General features: G+C 36.7%; 1 protein-coding gene across 1 annotated transcript in view; it reads left to right on the forward strand.

Annotated features, from left to right (window-relative positions):
• The window catches only part of NEGR1 (neuronal growth regulator 1), an 844,861-nt gene that overhangs the window by 639,976 nt on the left and 186,711 nt on the right, over positions 1–18,174 (forward strand). The window contains exon 5 of the mRNA XM_047084322.1: positions 14,861–14,981. Coding sequence (XP_046940278.1) covers positions 14,861–14,981 — 121 coding nt within the window. The remainder of the gene's footprint in view (positions 1–14,860; positions 14,982–18,174) is intronic.

The following is an 18,174-nucleotide window of genomic DNA, read 5'->3' on the forward strand; positions in this document are numbered from 1 at the left end:
GCTGTAGGGTAAGGGAGCAGTATTATCATTTTATATAGACAGAGAAGTCCCTTCAATATGGTAGAATTGGAGCACCGACTGGAAGCAATGAGGATGCAAGCAAGAAATGAATATATCTGAGGGTTGAGTATTTTATGCTGAGGAAATACCAAGTATAAGGAACCTAAGGTAGGGAATTCTTGGTTGTCCCTATTTCATATGTCCATGTCCATATCATATCATGTAGTGTGGCCAGAGAATATTGGGCAAGAAAGAGAGCAGACAGAAATGTGGTCAGAGAATGAGAGAGACGGGGGGTGGGGTGCAGGAGAGTCAGATTGTTTAAGGTTTTGTGGACCACTGTAATGCATTTGACTTGTATTCTGAATGGAAGGAAAAGCCAGGGTGTGGCTGTGTGTAGTAGCAAGATTGAGAATTTGACTTGTTTTATCAGAAACGCTATCGTTCTATATTGAGAATGGCCAATATAGGGAACAAGGGTAAAAGCAGGGGGACTCCACTTAGGAAACTTCCAATATTTCAAGCCAGAGGTGATGTTGGCTTGCCCCAGCGTGATAGCTATGGGGTGATAAGGAATGATAAGATGCACTTTAAAGGCAGAATCTACAAGATTACAGTCTCTCAAGACTTGGAAATGTTTTGTAATGACTTTGATGAAATGGCAATAGTAACTGTTCATCAAATGCACAGATAAGCTTTGCAGGATGAGAGCAATAAATAGTGAGGAATCTACTGATTTTGACCTAAGAGGCAGTAAATAAGATTGAGATTATAAGGAGGGTATCAGCTGCATTTGGGGCAAAATATATTTCCGAGCAGAGGAGGAAAGAGCCTAAACATTTTCTCTAATAATTTATTTATGTGCTACTCTTGCTGACATGGAATTTCTTATTTGTCAGTCAGACTTTCCCTTTCCTGACACACCCTTCAGTTGTCAAATTACTTTTGCTGTTAGGCAGAGTTTTCTCATACCACGTTTTATCTAATCATCTTAGGAAGAATGACATTTTTCCCTTGTTAAACATTCTTAGTTCCAAATAAACCTATGCTATTGTTTCTGAAAATTACAGTTTTCTGCCATCCCTCCTCCCACATCTTTTTATTTCTTTAAGCTACACTATTTGTAGGTAAATGTCTCTCCTACTTTATATCTTCTTATTCTTTTGCTCTTAGTTACCCTTACTGTGTTTGCTCTGATTTGGCTTTCTTCATCCATAAATAGAAGTGTCTAAAACTGTGTTTTTCAAATGGGAGAAAAATTACCTCTCAATTCTACAACTAGTATCACTTCCTGCTCCGTTATTTTTATCCTGTTCATAAGTTCAGAGCGAGTCGATGGATGAGGCACATCTGTTCCACAGTCATGACCTCTGTTTCTTTACTCTTTGAACCGTATAGAAATTCTATAACACTGCAAACTCCAGGATGCAGGTCCGTGCACACAGCTGATTGCCACCTCAAAATACATGGAGAAGTAGAAGTGGTTCAGTTTAATGTTCATTTTCTTACTAGGGAATCTGTGCATATAGTTTTTAAAAATGTCAACTCGCTTAATACATCTCCTATAGTCTTGCTAGAATTATAACATTTTCCCTCATGCATTTGAGGGCAGTAAACAAGAAGAAATGGGTAGTTTACAACTATATTTCTATGACATAATTTTTTTTTCTTAATTTCCTTTTTTTTCCTAGCTACTCAAAGCCTTTCTTTTCTCTTCCTCCAAGACAGTCTGTTTGGAAAGTAATTCTTTGGAATATATTAGCAATATGAATTATTCATTTTTCAGAATTAAACAATTTTAATAATTGAATTTTAATCAACTTTTTAAATATGCTATTTTAAGATTATTGAAGGCCACAGAAACAAGAAGAAATAATAAACCGTTTAGTCAACTAAGAAATCTAATTCACTGATTATTCTGCAGAGGGCAGAAGTCACATACCAGCCCAAGGTCCCCTGGTGCCTTCAGGTTTACTAGTAGGTCCTTGGAGGAAGCTGGCCCTGAAGTCAGAGGGAAATGTGATCTGCTGAGAATTAGCCTAAGGAAAAGTTCCACCAACATTATCCCCATCTATTACCTAGTATATCTTTACTAGTATTTTTTACATTGACTGACTACAAAAATCTTAAATTTATATATGTCTAGTTTATTTGTATTCTGAGAGATCATTTCTAATCTTTTGAAAATGTACCATGACTTAAACCATAACAATAAACATAATAGAAGCTTAAATAACATGTCTTGACCGATTAATATAACTAGAAGGTTTTCCCCATGAGAAAAAAAATTCCCAGAATATTTTCATGTTTTAGAAGTAACCTAAAGAGAGCATCTGAACTCTTCTATTCTTTATTTTGGAGGTATTCACTAAAAATAATTTTTATATCATGAAATTCATAATAGCTTCAACATGAAAAAAATGTATGCAAACATTTAGAGACTCGGAAGGTTTGTACTGATGGGCAACTTGTGTTGCAAGATCATACGTGCTGAGAATAGAGATGCCTTTGGAGAACCCAACTTCAAAATTCTTGCAAACTTGTCCACTGTATCCAAATCAATCACATTCAGCTATAATTTCAGCATGACTGACAACAGAGAAGAGATCAAATCATGAATAAAGTCTAAAGAAAGAAAGTTTGGTGAACAGCTAGGAAAACAGTGAACCATTTAATTCCTATTGATACAGCTGGTGGCCCAATAAATCTCAGACATATTTTACAGTGGATGCATCACTGAAGTGAGCATTGCTGACTATAAGGACAGCTACTTCAAGCTGTAATTTCACTACTGCTGACCCTTGCCAAAAGCATGATGTGAATGAGTTCTGCCTAAGCACCAACAAACTCCTCATTATATAACCCTTTTATCTCCTTACTGTTCTTTTATCTACTTATTCATGAGTCACAGATAACCCAACCATCCATCTTTCAACAGCCTCTAACAGATGTACCCTCATGATCAGCACAATATCAGACCACTCACACCACTATATATATGACTGAGGAAAGCTTAAGTATATTTAACCCCCTTGAAAGAGTTATAGCATTAAACCAGGAGTTTAGAAAAAGAATCCCATATGTTGTAGTTTTAAACGATGAACAGATTTTTCTCTTTGTGGGTTTAGGGGACTAGTGCAAGGTCCTTTACCAATGCCCCTAAAATCAGATTTAATATGCACTTATATATCTTAGCTCTGGAATATTTTACAAAATAGTTTGCTTGTTATGCACCTGTGCAAACATAAGGGAATCAGAGACCACAGCGTAGTACACTGAGATGGATATTGAACCTTTAATAAAACCACTGAAGTCAATCTTATGTGAAATTCATGTGAATTTAATGTGAAATTCCACTTTTCATTGTCTTTCTTGTGAAAGAGAAAATGATCTCATCATAAGCTTAACTGAATCGATACATTGATCTTTTATATGCCTTAACACATAATGTATGTCCACAATTGCCTATCTTTCTAGAAAGAACACCTTTGTGTTCCATACACTTTTGATGTTCTATCACATTATTGAACCTAAGCCTCTTACTTTTTGGTCATTGAGAAATTATACAAGGTCTATCACAAATGCCTTTCAAAGAAAATTTTCTTGGTTAACTACAATTATAAGGTAGGGAATAGATGAAATTCTGGGAGACTAAAAAGTGATACTGGTCCATGGGGCGCCTGGGTGGCCCAGTCGGTTCAGAGTTGGACTTTGGCTCAGGTCATGATCTCACAGTTCGTGGTTCGAGCCCACTTCAGGCTCTGCTGACAGCTCAGAGCCTGGAGCCTGCTTCAGATTCTGTGTCTCCCTCTCTCTCTCTGCCCCTTGCCCAATCACACTCTGTGTCTCCTTCTCAAAAATAAATAAACTTTAAAAATTATAAAAAAAAAAAGTGATACTGGTCTGGCCTTTAATTAAATTAGTCACATGCTTGCCATTCTAAGACAATGAATGTTTTAAAAATTAGTTCCCTTTATATCCATATCTTATCATGATCTCATGTTTTAAAGGGAGCAAGACTGTGATATCCTATTCACTAGTAATAATACCTGTTTAAAAATAATTAATGTTATTATTGGCTGCTAACTCAGTGCAAAGCACTAGGGTAAGCACTTTTCATGATGTTTTATGGGTTTTTTTTTATTATTTTAAATCCAGTATAGTTAATACACAGTGTTCTGTTAGTTTCAGTTGTACCATATAGTGATTCAACAATTCCATATATTACTTAGTGCTCATCAAAATAAGTTTACTTTCTACTCTTAATCCTCTTCACCTATTTTACCCATCCCCCCTTCCATCTTCCCTCTGGTAACCATCTGTTTGTTCTCTATAGTGCAGAGTCTGCTTTTTGGTTTCTCTCTCTCTCTCTCTCTCTCTCTCTTTTGTCTTTGTTCATTTGTTTGGTTTCTTAAATTCCACATATGAGTGAAATCATATGGTATTTGTCTTTCTCTGACTGGCTTATTTTGTGTTGCATTATACTCTCTAGCTCCATCCATGTTGTTGCAAATGGCGAGATCTCTCTCTCTCTCTCTCTCTCTCTCTCTCTCTCTCTGGTTAAATATTATGTCATTGTATATATAGACCACGTCTTTATCCATTCATCTGTCTGTGGACACGTGGGCTGCTTTCATTATTTGGCTAGTTTTAATAATGCTGCAATAAACGTAGGGGTGCATATATCCCTTTGAATTAGTGTTTTGGTGTTCTTTGGGTAACTACCCAATAGTGTGATTCCTGGATTGTAGGATTATTCTATTTTTAATTTTTTTTTAAGTTTAGTTATTTATTTTGAGGGAGACAGAGATAGTGCAAGTAAATGAGGGGCAGAGATAGAGGAGAGAGAATTCCAAGCAGGCTCCATGCTGTCAGTGCAGAGCCCGATGTGGGGCTCGAACTCACAAACTGTGAGATCATGACATGAGATGAAACCAAGAGTCAGACAGTTAACCATCTGAGCCACCCAGGCACGCCTCTATTTTTAATTTTTTGAGGAACCCCAAACTGTCTTCTACAGTGGCTGCACCAGGTTGTATTCCTACCAACAGTATAGTAGGGTTCCTTTTTCTCCACATCCTCAACACTTATTTTTTCTTGAGTTTTTTATTTTAGCTATTCTGACAGGTATGATGTGATATGTCATTGTGGTTTTGATTTGCATTTCCTTGATGATGAGTATGTTAAGCATCTTTCCATGTGTCTGTTGGCCATCTTCTTTGGAGAAATGTCTGTTCATGTCTTCTGCCCATTTTTTAATCGAATTATTTGTCTTTATGGGTGTTGAGTCGTATAAATTCTTTATGTATTTTGGACACTGACCCTTTATCAGATATGGCATTTGCAAATATCTCTCCCCATTCAGCACGTTGTCTTTTATTTTTGTTGGTCATTTCCTTTGCTGTGCAGAAGCTTTTTATTTTGATTAAAGCCCAATAGTTTGTTTTTGCTTGTGTTTCCCTTGCCTCAGTAGACATATCTAGAAAAATGTTGTTATGGCTAATGTCAGAGAAATTACTGCCTGTACTCTCTTCTAGAATTTTCATGGCTTCAATTCTCACATTTAGATTCTTAATCAATTTTGAGTTTATATTTGTGTATGGTGTGAGAAAGTGGTCCTGTTTCATTCTTTTGCGTGTAGCTATCCAGTATCCCCAACACATTTTAAAGAGACTGTCTTTTTCCCATTGTATATTCTTGCCTCCTTTGTTGAAGATTAATTGACCATATAATTGTGGGGTTATTTCTGACCTTCCATGAAGTGTTTTATGTTGTCTATACAGCAATCCTATGAAGTAGGCACTATTTATTTTACAAAGGAGAAAACTAGGATTTAGAAGGGTTAAATAACTCAGAGAATGAATGTTACAACCACTTTTGTTTGACTGAAAAGAAAAAACCTTTTCACTGCACTATTTCATGACTGTGTAAATGTTTAAGGTCTTGAGGAATCTGGAAGTACATTACAAACTGTACTATTTTCATCCCCTGTGAAAACTGAGCAGAGGTGTGATTCAATGTGAAAGTCCTTTAGGTCATGAAGATTAGTTTTCAATTATATTTCAGTAGTTTCATTTTTTAAAAAATCTGTCTAGATAAATTATTTTAAAATGTTCTCTTAACAATAACATGGAGTTCTCAGCTTTCTTTAGAATCAAATTAGTCCATAAGGCAAGGACATATTTGCTTCATGGGAAGGGTTTATTGACCTTGTGATCCATTTCTGTGAGATCTATGACAGCCTTTGAAATATTGCCATTATTTCTTACCTTACGGTGAAACCTATCTTCAAGGAAGAAATTTTTCAACTATCATTATTCACATCTGTAACAATTGTGTATTCAGCACATCCTATATATTGTGTTCTCTAGTATGTACTGGGTACCTTAAAATTTTTTTGAAGAGTATTCATTTGACTGAGGCTGCCTTAGTGTAGCTCACAAGGTCTAAAATTTAGATCAACATCAGCATGATTATTTAGCCCAATGTTTTCCTATGTAGCTTCTATAGGACAGATTTCCTCATGATTTACTTCTCTTTACTATTCCTCACTCTTCTTTATTGTTGTGACTATTTAATACAGCACCTTCCTCATTTTGTCCGTCATTTTGAGGGAGTGGGATGGTGTCAATTTGTTTGCCACTGGAGCTATGAAGTTTCTTTTGAACTACCTCAATTCACTAAGGCTATTGAAATAATTCTTGGATTCACTCATCTTTTTGATAATAAGACTCTGTACAAAACCAAAACTCCCATTGAGAATGACAAGAGAGGAAGAAGGTCTTTGTGGCTATTGTCATGTAACTAAGAAAACTTGAATCTTGATTAGGCTTACTGGGTGCCAAGTGCAAAGGTTCTGTTGCTTGCACCTGCAGAGCCTGGAGTTTTGGATGAAGAACCTTTAATTATCTTCATCCTGAAATGACTGGCTAAACAATGAATGGAAGTAATCCCACTGAGTAAATGAAAAGGGAAGACTCCTCTTTTATGAGCATCTAATCACACAGGTGTTAAATACCCCTTCTTGACCCTTTCACTGCTGGCTTTTCCCAACATCTGTTCTTTGCTGTTCCTCACATCTGTTAATAACATTTCTCTAAAATTGATTTGTTTCAGTATGCAATTGCTTCAGCTCACAGCCGTATACGATTTGATACAAGAATGGTATGCCTACATTTCAGCAGTGCACACAAATTTGTCTATTCCAAAGGATGCCATTGTACTTATGAAATTGAGAGGCTCAGGTAGTCACCCTTTCTGCTACTTTGGTATAATTGAAAGAAGTTACATCTGAGCAAAACAAAAACTGTCTTCATGGAAATAAAAACAGTTCTAGAAACACAAATGCATGCAGAAGCCCACATTTACACTCCCATTCCCTAAAAAAAAGCAGCATACACTCCTGGGTCAGGGCCAAAATTCACAGAGTAATGGAGTGTGATGGTAAAACAAGTAAGTTCTGGAAGCAGTCATTTAGATTTTAGCATTTGGTTATCTCTTCTAGGAAGGGCCCAATATGCTTCCTTAAAACACAGAACATTTTTTGGTAGAAAATAAGTATTTTATACAACTTAGCTAAGCATACTTATAATTCATTATTATAGCTCCAGTTTGAGACTTAATCATAATTGTTGTGAGGTATATATTTCTGGCAAATAAGCAACTATATACCATACTATGGTGCAATTAATTGAGGCCTTTTCCTCACATAAAATTCCTGAGTACATTACAACTCATGAGCACATAGAAACCTGTTGAACCAGAGATGATTTGACCTGAAAGTAATGAATCATGTAATATAGGATGTGAACTAGACCTCACACATCTACTAGTGCCACTATACAACATACCCAGAATGTCTCCCAAGAAATATTAAACCCACAGTACTCCAGTATACAGTTCCTTATACAAAACCTTATACAATTGCATGGTCTCATAAGTTTGGGAAAAACTTCATACCCTACAATATTCATAACACATACTTGCACATCAGTCTCTGAGATGTGCTCTAGAAAAGAAACCTGCTGGGTATAATCAGACATTTCTGTGGCCATAGAACTCTTTTATTTACACAAAATAATAGGGTTCAGAATGAGATAAACGTGGAATTTCACTACAAATGCCCTGTCACTGCCAGTTAACTAAAATGAGTTGACTCAGGTCCAATGTGACCAATGATCTATTTAATTAAATTTTCTCTCAATTCCTTCCTTTTTTATGGATTGGCCAATGACTTTCTCATCATCCTAAAAATTACTGCAACAGCCTCCTAGCTGTTCTGCCTGTTTCCCCTCATGCCTCTCTACAGACCATGATCCATTCAGCAGCCAAAGAATATTTATAAAATATTAATCAAATGATTGTCACTCTGCTCAAAATCTCCATAACCTCATCTCCTTAGAACAAAATTCAGAGGCTTTACCATGGGTTACCAGACTCTACACAACCTGAGCCCCAGCTGCCTGCCCAATCTTCCCTTCTGATTCTTCCTCTCACTTATCTGCTTAAACTGTGATGACCATTTAAACCTGTTAAGTATGTTTCCACCTCAAGCATACTCTCAATCCAAATCTTTTCCCTTTTCTATTTCTTTTTATTATAATAACTTACTATATATTACCACATGATTCCTTTTCTCACATCATGCAATTCTCTGTTCAAATATTGCCTTATCAATAAGGACCTTTATGACTGCACCATATAAAGCAACACATCTTGATATTACTTTTTTCTTTTACTCTGCTCAATTTCCATCTTAGTTCATACAACTTTCTTACTATTTATTTATTTATTTATTTACTTTTTTTAATTTATTTTTTGTACGTGCATGTACAGGCATACACATACACACACCCTTCAAAAATGTTAGCCCTATGAGGCCAGAAATATGACTTATTTTCATTAACATGGTCCCTAATAAAAATGTTTGTTTAATTGATAAAGTGATGAAAAATAGATAGGTGGATAAATCCACTTCTTCTTGAACAGTTATTTTTAAAAGAGGTAGAATAATGTGAATAAAGGTTCATCTGTGTCCCCAAGAAAAATCAATAAATAGAGCCTTCTATGTTAAGTGTATAATTTTTAACCCCCAAATGAAATCTATATGAGACTGCCTTCTCCATATTGATTACCCACAGCCCACAGCCCTTTCATCCTCTAACACACACACAAAAAAAAAGTTCTTAGAACATTTTCTTATGTGCAGTGTTAACTCTGGACTTATTCTTCATGTATGCTTCCAATGACATTTTAGGCATTTTTCTATTTTCAGTGTCCATCACAGCAACCTGTGAACCTCTAGACAACAGGATCATGTCCCTTTAACTTGTGTGGTAAAGCACCTAGTGTTGAGCCATATGCACAAACAACTGCATAAAAAGCCTTTTAATGACAAATTAGATTTTATTTCAGTTCATTACGCATGGGTTTTCAGGCAATGTTCCGGATTTCATGGTTTTGTTTGTAATGAGTCATGGCCCCCTTGACAAACAAGAGAGTAATTAAACTAACCAGGTTATCAATAGAAGCTTGTGATGGATCTCCTGTTGCATATGGTTATTTCATCTTCAGTAATAGTTGGATATCATAAAAGATTATGCCCTCTTAGTGTGACAGGGAGAGAAGGAGAGATTAAAGCCTATGAGAACAAGGGTGGAAATGCAATCCTACCAATGCCTCTCACAGGCAAAACAGCATCATAATAATTGACAAATAAGTAGGCTTTTATGTATAGACGTATTTTGTATATTTTATTGCCTTTTATGGGAGGATGTGAATCTTTGCTTTATAAATATAATTAAATTTAGTAAGCGATTTCTTACATGAAAGTGTGTGGATATATATATATTTGTATGTATATGTATATACACACAAACCTACACATATATACATAGACATATATATGTATATGTGTAATATATTTACATATTTACATATATACTACATATATACATATATAAATGTGCATATGTATCACCTCATAACTATTTCTTCTTCAAATATTTTTGGTAAACATTTTCTTTATTATTTTTCACCAAGTTATTAGCAAGCACTTTAATAAAAATATTTCTTTGCAAGTTTTTTTTCCTGAACTGTAATTGAACTATTACTATTAGGAATAAAAACACCACAGAGAAATGGAGGTGCTGCAATTTCAAAGTGAAGTATCACCCTTAACAGAAAATGATGAATTTGCTAGGGTATTTTTAAGAGGAAAGGCAATGTTCAGTAGTAAGAGTGTTTACAGTTTTCATATTCACTGCATATTGAAAAATCATTAAACTCTGTACTTTTTATTGCTTTCTAAAGAAATCTAAAATATATCCAGAGTGCACACTTACTCAGGTCATTTGTCTGAATGAATTAGTATTTGCATTTTCAAGGTTGCTGTTGTGTTGACAACTTTCCCATAGCGTTATTTAAAATATATACTATGTTCAAAAGATTGATGGAAAATAAAATATTTATGAAAACAGATATTCATATAAAACTCCTAGAAGATTACATGGGAGAAAATCTACATGACCTTGGGATAGGTGATGACTTTTTAGCTGCAACACCAAAAGGCATGCACAATCCATGGAAGAAATAATTGATAAGCTGGACTTCATTAAAATTAGAATTTGGGGATCACACTATTAAAAGTATGAAAAGAAAAGCTACACACCGGGAGAAAAATATTTGTAAAAGGCACATCTGACAAAGGACTGTTATCCAAAATATACAAAGAACTGTTAAAACTCAACAACAAAAATACAAACAATCCGATTAAAAAATGGGCCATAGACCTTAGCAGACACTTTGCCGAAGATATACGGATGGCAAATAAGTATATGAAAAGATGTTCTGCATCCTATGTCAGCAATGAAATGCAAATTAAAACAATGAGATACCACTACACATGCAGTAGAAAAACCAAAATCTGGAACACTGACAGCTACAAGTGCTGGCAAGGATGCGGGACAACAGGAGCTCCCATACATCGCTGGTGGGAACACAGAATTATAGAACCATTTTGGAAAACAGTGTGGTGGTTTCTTACAAAACTAAACGTAACCTTATCATATGATCCAATAATTGCACTCCTTGGCATTTAGCCAAAGAATTTGAAACTTAATGTACACAAAAACTTGTGCATGGATGTTTATAGGAGCTTTATTTATAATTTCCAACTCGGAAGCAATCAAGATTTTTTTAGTAAGCAAATGGATGAATAAGCTGTGTGATGTCCAGATGATGGAATATTATTCCATGATAAAAACAATTGCTCTATCAAGCCATGAAAAGACATGGAGAAAACTTAAATGCATATCACTAAGTGAAAGAAGCCAATCTGAAAAGGTTACATACTCTATGATTACAACAATTTACCATACTGGAAAATGCAAAACTTTGGAAACAATGAAAAGATCAGTGGTTTCCAAGAGTGGAGGGGTGGTAGAGATTAATACAACACAGAAGATTTCTAGGGCAGTGAAAATAATTTGTATGATATTATAATGATAGTTATATGTCATTATGCTCTTGCCTAAACCCATAGTATATACAACACCAAGAGTGAAATCTAATGTAACTATGGATTTTAGGTGATAATGATGTGTCAATGTAGGTTCATCATCTATAACAAATGTACTGCTGTGGTGTAGAGGGTGTCAATAACAGAGAGGCTATGCATATATTGGGGCAAGGAGTAAATGGAATATCTCTGTACCTTCCACTCAGTTTTATGTGAACTGAAATTTGCTCTAAGAAATACGGGGCACCTGTGGCTCAGTCAGTTAAGCATTTGACTCTTGGTTTCAGCTCAGGTCATGATCTCACAGTTCGTGAGTTCAAGCCCCACATCAGGCTCCACACCATGCTTAGGATTCTCTCTCTCCCTCTCTCTGCCCCTCCCCTGCTTGTGCTCTCTCTCCCTCAAAATAAATAAGCTTTTTTAAAAAATTTTTGTTAGTGTTTATTTTTGAGAAAAAGAGACAGAGTGGGAACAGGAGAGGGGCAGAGAGAAAGGGAGACACAGAATCTGAAGTAGGCTACAGTCTCTCAGCTGTCAGCACAGAGCCCAGCGCGGGGTTTGAACCCACGAACCATGAGATCATGACCTGAGCCGAAGTCAGACGCTTATCTAACTGAGCCACCCAGGTGCCTCAATAAATAAATAAACTTTTAAAAAATCACACATGCATAAAACTTCTAATGTTTCTCTCCCAAATTCACTGACTTACTATCTTACCCATCTCAGACAATAGGTATTCTAACTTTGCAGTTAAACCCAATGAAGTCACCGTGGACTCCTCTCTCATTTTTTAAGTCTGTTAGGGAAATCTTATTGGCTTCAACTTTACAATCAACTCTAAAGCCAATTACTTTCACTACCTTTAGTGCTACCACCCTAGTCTGAGCTGCCAACATCATTGCCTTGCATACTGCAACAGTTTCCTACTAGTGTTCAGCTTTCCTCCTGTCCTCACTATGGTCTTTTCTCAAGACAGCAGCTGCCAAAATACCTTTGAAACTAAAGTCAGATTCTATCTCTCTTCTATAGTAATTCACCATTTCACTCAGAGGAAAGCCAAGTCTTTAAAATGGCCCTCAAAGTCCACCTGAGCTTCCATCCTTTGGTCCCATGTATCAGGGTCCTGCAGAGAAACAGAACCGATGTATGTATGTATGTATGTATGTATGTATACACACACACACACACACACACACACACATCTATATCTAAAAACCTATAGATATCTAGATAGGTAGATATACACATACATATTTACACATACCTACACATACACACGCACACGCACACACACACACACACACACACACACACACAAAGAGATTATATTATGAGGAATATCTCACGTGATTATACAAACTGAGAAGAGCCCCAAATTGCTGTCTACAAGAAAAACCCAGGAAAGTCACTGTATAGTTCAGTCCAATCCAAAAGCCTGAGATTTGGGGGAGCCAATGGTGTAAATCTCAGTCCAAGGAAAGGAGACCGATGTTTTAGCTCAAGCAGTCAGGCAGAGAAGGGGTGAATTCTCCTTTCCTCTCCCTTTAGTTCTACTCATGCCTTCAATGGAATGTATTATGTGCACCCAATTGGGAGAGGGCCCTACACTTTACTGTGTCCACCAATTTGAAGGTTACTTCCATACAAAAGCAGGCACACCCAGAAATAATGTTTCGCAAATAGCTGGACACTGTGACCAAGTCAAGTTGGCAGCAATTAACCATCATCACACTCTGTCTCCTGAAAATCTCCTTTCTTTCTCTTTGCTTCAGCCACACGGATATCTTTGGTAATTTTCAAACAAACCAGGCTTGCTTCAGCCTCAGGGCCTCACTGCAAGCTGTTCTCTCATCCTGGAAGCCTTTTTCTATGGATAGCCACAGGGAAAACTCACTCATCTACATCTAGTTTTTGCTTAAATCTCACTTTTCTTGATGAATCCTCCTCAGATTACCCCACATAAAATTGCAATCCATGCCTTGCTCTAATTCCTCTTATCTTGCTCTAATTTTTTAAACCATTTTCTTATCACCTTCTAACATTGTATTTAAATTACTTATTTATTTTATTTGCTGCTTGTAGTCTATCTTCCCATCCCTCCCTTCATCTAGAATGTAAACTTCATCATGTCAGGGAGTTTAACTGCTTTGTACCTTGAGAAATGTTAGGCGTATATTGATAGCTCAACTACTATTTAATGAATAAAGGAGTGGCTCTATGGGGTGCCTGGGTGGATTAAGCAACTGACTCTTGATTTTGACTCCGGTCATGATTTCACAGTTTGTGAGACGGAACCCCGCGTCAGGCTTCACATTGACAATGCGGAGCCTGCTTGGGGTTCTCTCCCTCTCTCTCTGCCCCTTCCCTGCTCTAGCTCTCTTTCAAAGTAAATAACCTTTCAAAAAATAAAGGAGTGACTATGCTACAAAGAAGCTTTTTATGCATCATTTTGTGTGCTTTGATCTCTGAGTATGCAAATATGAACCAGACACCCTGCCTTCAAGCAGCTAACAAGAAAGCCTGACATATCCATAAATAATAACAATACAAGATAGGAAGTATACATTATACATTATGAGAGATTTAAATCTACTATTCAGAGAAGGGGGAGCTATTTTCAACCAGAGCAACAGGAAAGAGCATGGAGATACCTAATTGGGCCTTGAATTTGTAGAAATGGAAAAGAATAGCATTCCAGGTAGAAGAAACAACCCCCCCCAAAAAAAAATCACTAATGTGCTAAAGCACAGGGAGTAAGCAGAAAAAAGCACAGAATAATGAAAGAGTTCAGGCTTTGAGTCAATATACCTAAATCAATATGCCAATATTATACCCAAATCCTGCAGCTAAGTAGCTATGTGACCTTAGACAAATTATTTAACCTCTCTGAGCTTCAGTTTTCATATTTATGGTTTTGGGATAATACCATCCAGCTTAACGTTTACTGTGAGGAAATCGTGAAAATAAAGCAGCAAGCCCAGTGACTGGCTTCTAGTGATCACTCAATAAATGAGAGCTATTATGGGAGTGTAGTTTGACTGGAGTACAGATGAAGTGTTCCCCTCAACAATGCCATTTTTCCAACAGGAAGCATGGCTAAAATGTATTGCATTTACTCTGCACTTCTTGGGAACATTCATCTATTGTCCAACGTGAAAAATGAAGCTGAAAATGACTAGTCTTGTATTAGAAGCATAAAACACTGAAGATGTGATGCATTGGCCTATCAGGCATAAGATTGCTTTGAATATAGAAGGAATAAAAATATATGTGTGTTATATTTCTGCTGAAGATTAGTTTTACTTACCCACCAGTTTCTTTGTTTGTTTGTTTCTTTTTCAGTTGCTCCTACAATTCAGGAAATTAAATCTGGCACCGTGGCCCCGGGACGCAGTGGATTGATAAGATGCGAAGGTGCAGGTGTGCCGCCTCCGGCCTTTGAATGGTACAAAGGAGAGAAGAAGTAAGGACTTTGTGATTATTACTGTGTTTCAAGCACTTTGAGCTAATGTGTTTGTGTTTCAGATGCTTACTTTAAGCCATTTCTTTAACTGGCTTGAATGATTCTCAGCAGCCTCCTCGCAGGCAGGCAAACTGAAGGGGCCCACATGGGAGGGATGAGTAGCTAATAGCATCTAGAAGAAATGTCCACTTTGGTTTTATAGGATCTCGGAAATGCCTGAAAATCCCACATTACTGATGCATTTCATTCCTTCCCTTCTTTTCTGAACCAGAACACCATTGCTCTTGCTGGCAGCCATGTTTACTTGGAAAGTAAACTAGCTTTTAAAGGACTTGGGCACAGCTTCCATGAGTGCACTCCAAAAGCAATCGGAGCTGCTGCCTCTGCCTGGCTTCCTTGATAAGTCTCAACCCTTTCACCTGCCTTACTCTCCCACAAGGCATTTTAACATTTCATTTTACAGAACACTGTGTTTTAGATATTCTAGCACTAAAGGGATAGATAAAATACATAGTTAAAGGACTAACCAAGGGGATTTTAGGGTTACTGGAACTTTAGCTCTATATGATTGTCCCCTTGAGGAGCCCCAGGAAAAACCTTGACAAGAGCTATTGAACAAGAGAAGACAGGACTTGACTACTTTCTCTTTACTTTCAACCAGTAGGCTCATTCAGACTTCTTCAGCTGCTCTTATCAAGCCATCAAAGAAGAGTGGAACCCCTGTGGGTTAACTGGAAGGTGTAATGCAGAGGGGAGGATATTATCTATAATATATTTTTTTTTGCTTCAAAACTAGGGAGAAACGTGTTCAAGAAAATGTTAGATTGGACCATATGAAACTGCCATTTATAGCCAAAAAAGCTGAATATTGGCAATTCTGTACTGTTTGACATATATGCATGGGGTTTACTTACTTATACCATCACTCATGACTAATTACAGCTAAATGTCTGAACTGAAAACTGGTGAAATGGCATTATGAGCTTAGATATTGCCATAATGGATGACACTGGATGTGACATAAGCAGCTATTTTTTTTCTTAAACGGTAATCAAAAGTGGATTTGTAGAAGACCTTCTCCCTCTTCAACAGCAGCCTTAACAATAAACGATATCCCCATAACTATCTCATTTGACCCGAATAACTGGCTCTGCTTTTATCTAAAATTGTTTGCAACTATTTTTATGCAGCCTCTTTCACAATTTGGTGTGTTCCATTTTTAGTTCTTCTTACTAATTAACGTTTTTACTAATTCTAAATCTACCTCTTTGTAGCTTCATAGAAGCCCTTTATTTTTATATACTTAGAAGTAGATAAACTGGGTCTGTGGTCACCCTGGCCCTACTGTACAATATTGTATATCAGCCAATATAACCTTTCTCAGATTCTGATAATCCAGATTGAGAAGCTTCCAGTTAGTGATTATCTATATAGACAAATATCTAGAAGAACGGTTCCCAATCCTCGAAAGTTATGAAACCCTTTGTTTAAATATTATCTTATATGGAAGCCCAGTAAGTAATATCTATGAAAGCAGGACTTCTCTGCTAGATGTGGGATGAATAGAATTTCAATTCCATCTGCTCAGAACCCTCCCTTCTAACAGACTGTCCTTGCAAGGGCCTCCCCCAAATCCCTGGTACTCCACAAAGCACAATTTAAATAATGACAAACTATTTAGTATAGCTTTCAAAGTCACTGCTGAACCTGTCATACCTTTCTTACAGGCTAATGGAATTATCCCTAGTAGTACATGTGAGAGCTCCTTTGTTAAAGTTTTTTTGGTTTCTAGTATTTTGTGAAATGATGTCCTGAATTTTTTTTTCTGTTTCTCTCTTTTCCTTTCCTAAATTCAGAAACCATTGTCATAAAAGGCTACAATAATCCTTAGTCCACTTTCTTGGCCTATAGCAAAAACAGCAAAGGACCCATTGGTGTCCGAAGTCGTAGCTTCAGTGATTTTTTTTCCCTACTGGAAAGATGGACTATAGCTTTCATTACATTTTCAAAGGAGTTTAGAACCACTGCTAAAAAATAGTGGATTGATTCTCCCCAATCAATGCCCTTTCCCAACACACTCACACACCTAGAGAAAATCTGGGAGCTGTGAAAATCAGATGCACCTGTCAAAGGCAAACACACTTTGGTTTCAGAGTGAAGTGCACATTTGTCATTTGTTCAGGTTATATTTAAGGAAATACCCAAATTACCAAATCCCACTGAGTATATAAATTCCCCTCAAAATTACCATAAAGCAAATTTGAGAATGTCTGCAGAGTAGGAAAGGGAAGGCTTCTAGTTGCTGAATGATGGTTGTTACACTCCCTGAGTGGGTTTACCATGCTATCTTCTGGGCCCAGGCCATCCAAATATTTATCTCATTAAAATGAAAAACTATCCATGTAAAAAGCACCTGCTGTTTGACAGGCAGGGTTCTAAATTGTTAACAAACATTAGCCCGATTTATTTTCACAACAAACTGATAGGATAGATACTATTATTATTCTCACCTTTTGCTTGGGGAAAACCAAAGCAAGGAGTGTTTTTAAGTCATTTGCACAAAATCAGACAGTTAGTGGCAGATCTGGGATTTGAACTCAAGAAGTCTTGCAAATCTTCATGCAGAGTCCATGCACCTAGTGTAGGTCATGGCACTTCAGAGACTATCAAAAATAATTTGAAATGTCAATACTAAATGGCAGGGGTAAAGGCATCGCAGGTCATTTGTGAATTAGCAAAATAAAAGACTGCACATACAAACAGTCAGACTTTCTGAGTTTATTTAGTCAAAGACACAGAAATAATGGAGTCAAAGTAGACACACAGAGAAGAAACAGATAGAGCACATTTCCGAGCTGTTTTCTTGACCTCAGGGTCACTAACAGAAACATGAAGCTGTCAGAGACCCTGTCAGAGTGTAGCAGAGTTTTTACAAGATCTGGAGAAGTTTTGTTTCCTAGAGATCTTTTATAGTTGGAGTTTACAAAAATATTCAGAAATAACTTACTCTTTCAGGTCTACTTAAGAGAATGTTTATAAAAACTCATTTATTTTAAATTAAGATCTTCAAAGCCAGATCTTTATTCAAATAAAATACGAATAAATAAACACAAGCAAATTAAAAAAAAAGTCAGTACCTCAACATCCCTAGTCCTATCTCTACCTATAGTTCTTCCACATCCTATAAAATCCA

This window comes from Lynx rufus, unplaced genomic scaffold (genome assembly GCF_022079265.1).
Source record: "Lynx rufus isolate CCGP_SWC_20201006 ecotype Redwood Valley unplaced genomic scaffold, mLynRuf1.p SCAF_2, whole genome shotgun sequence".
In the NCBI taxonomy this organism is placed as follows: Eukaryota; Metazoa; Chordata; class Mammalia; order Carnivora; family Felidae; genus Lynx; species Lynx rufus.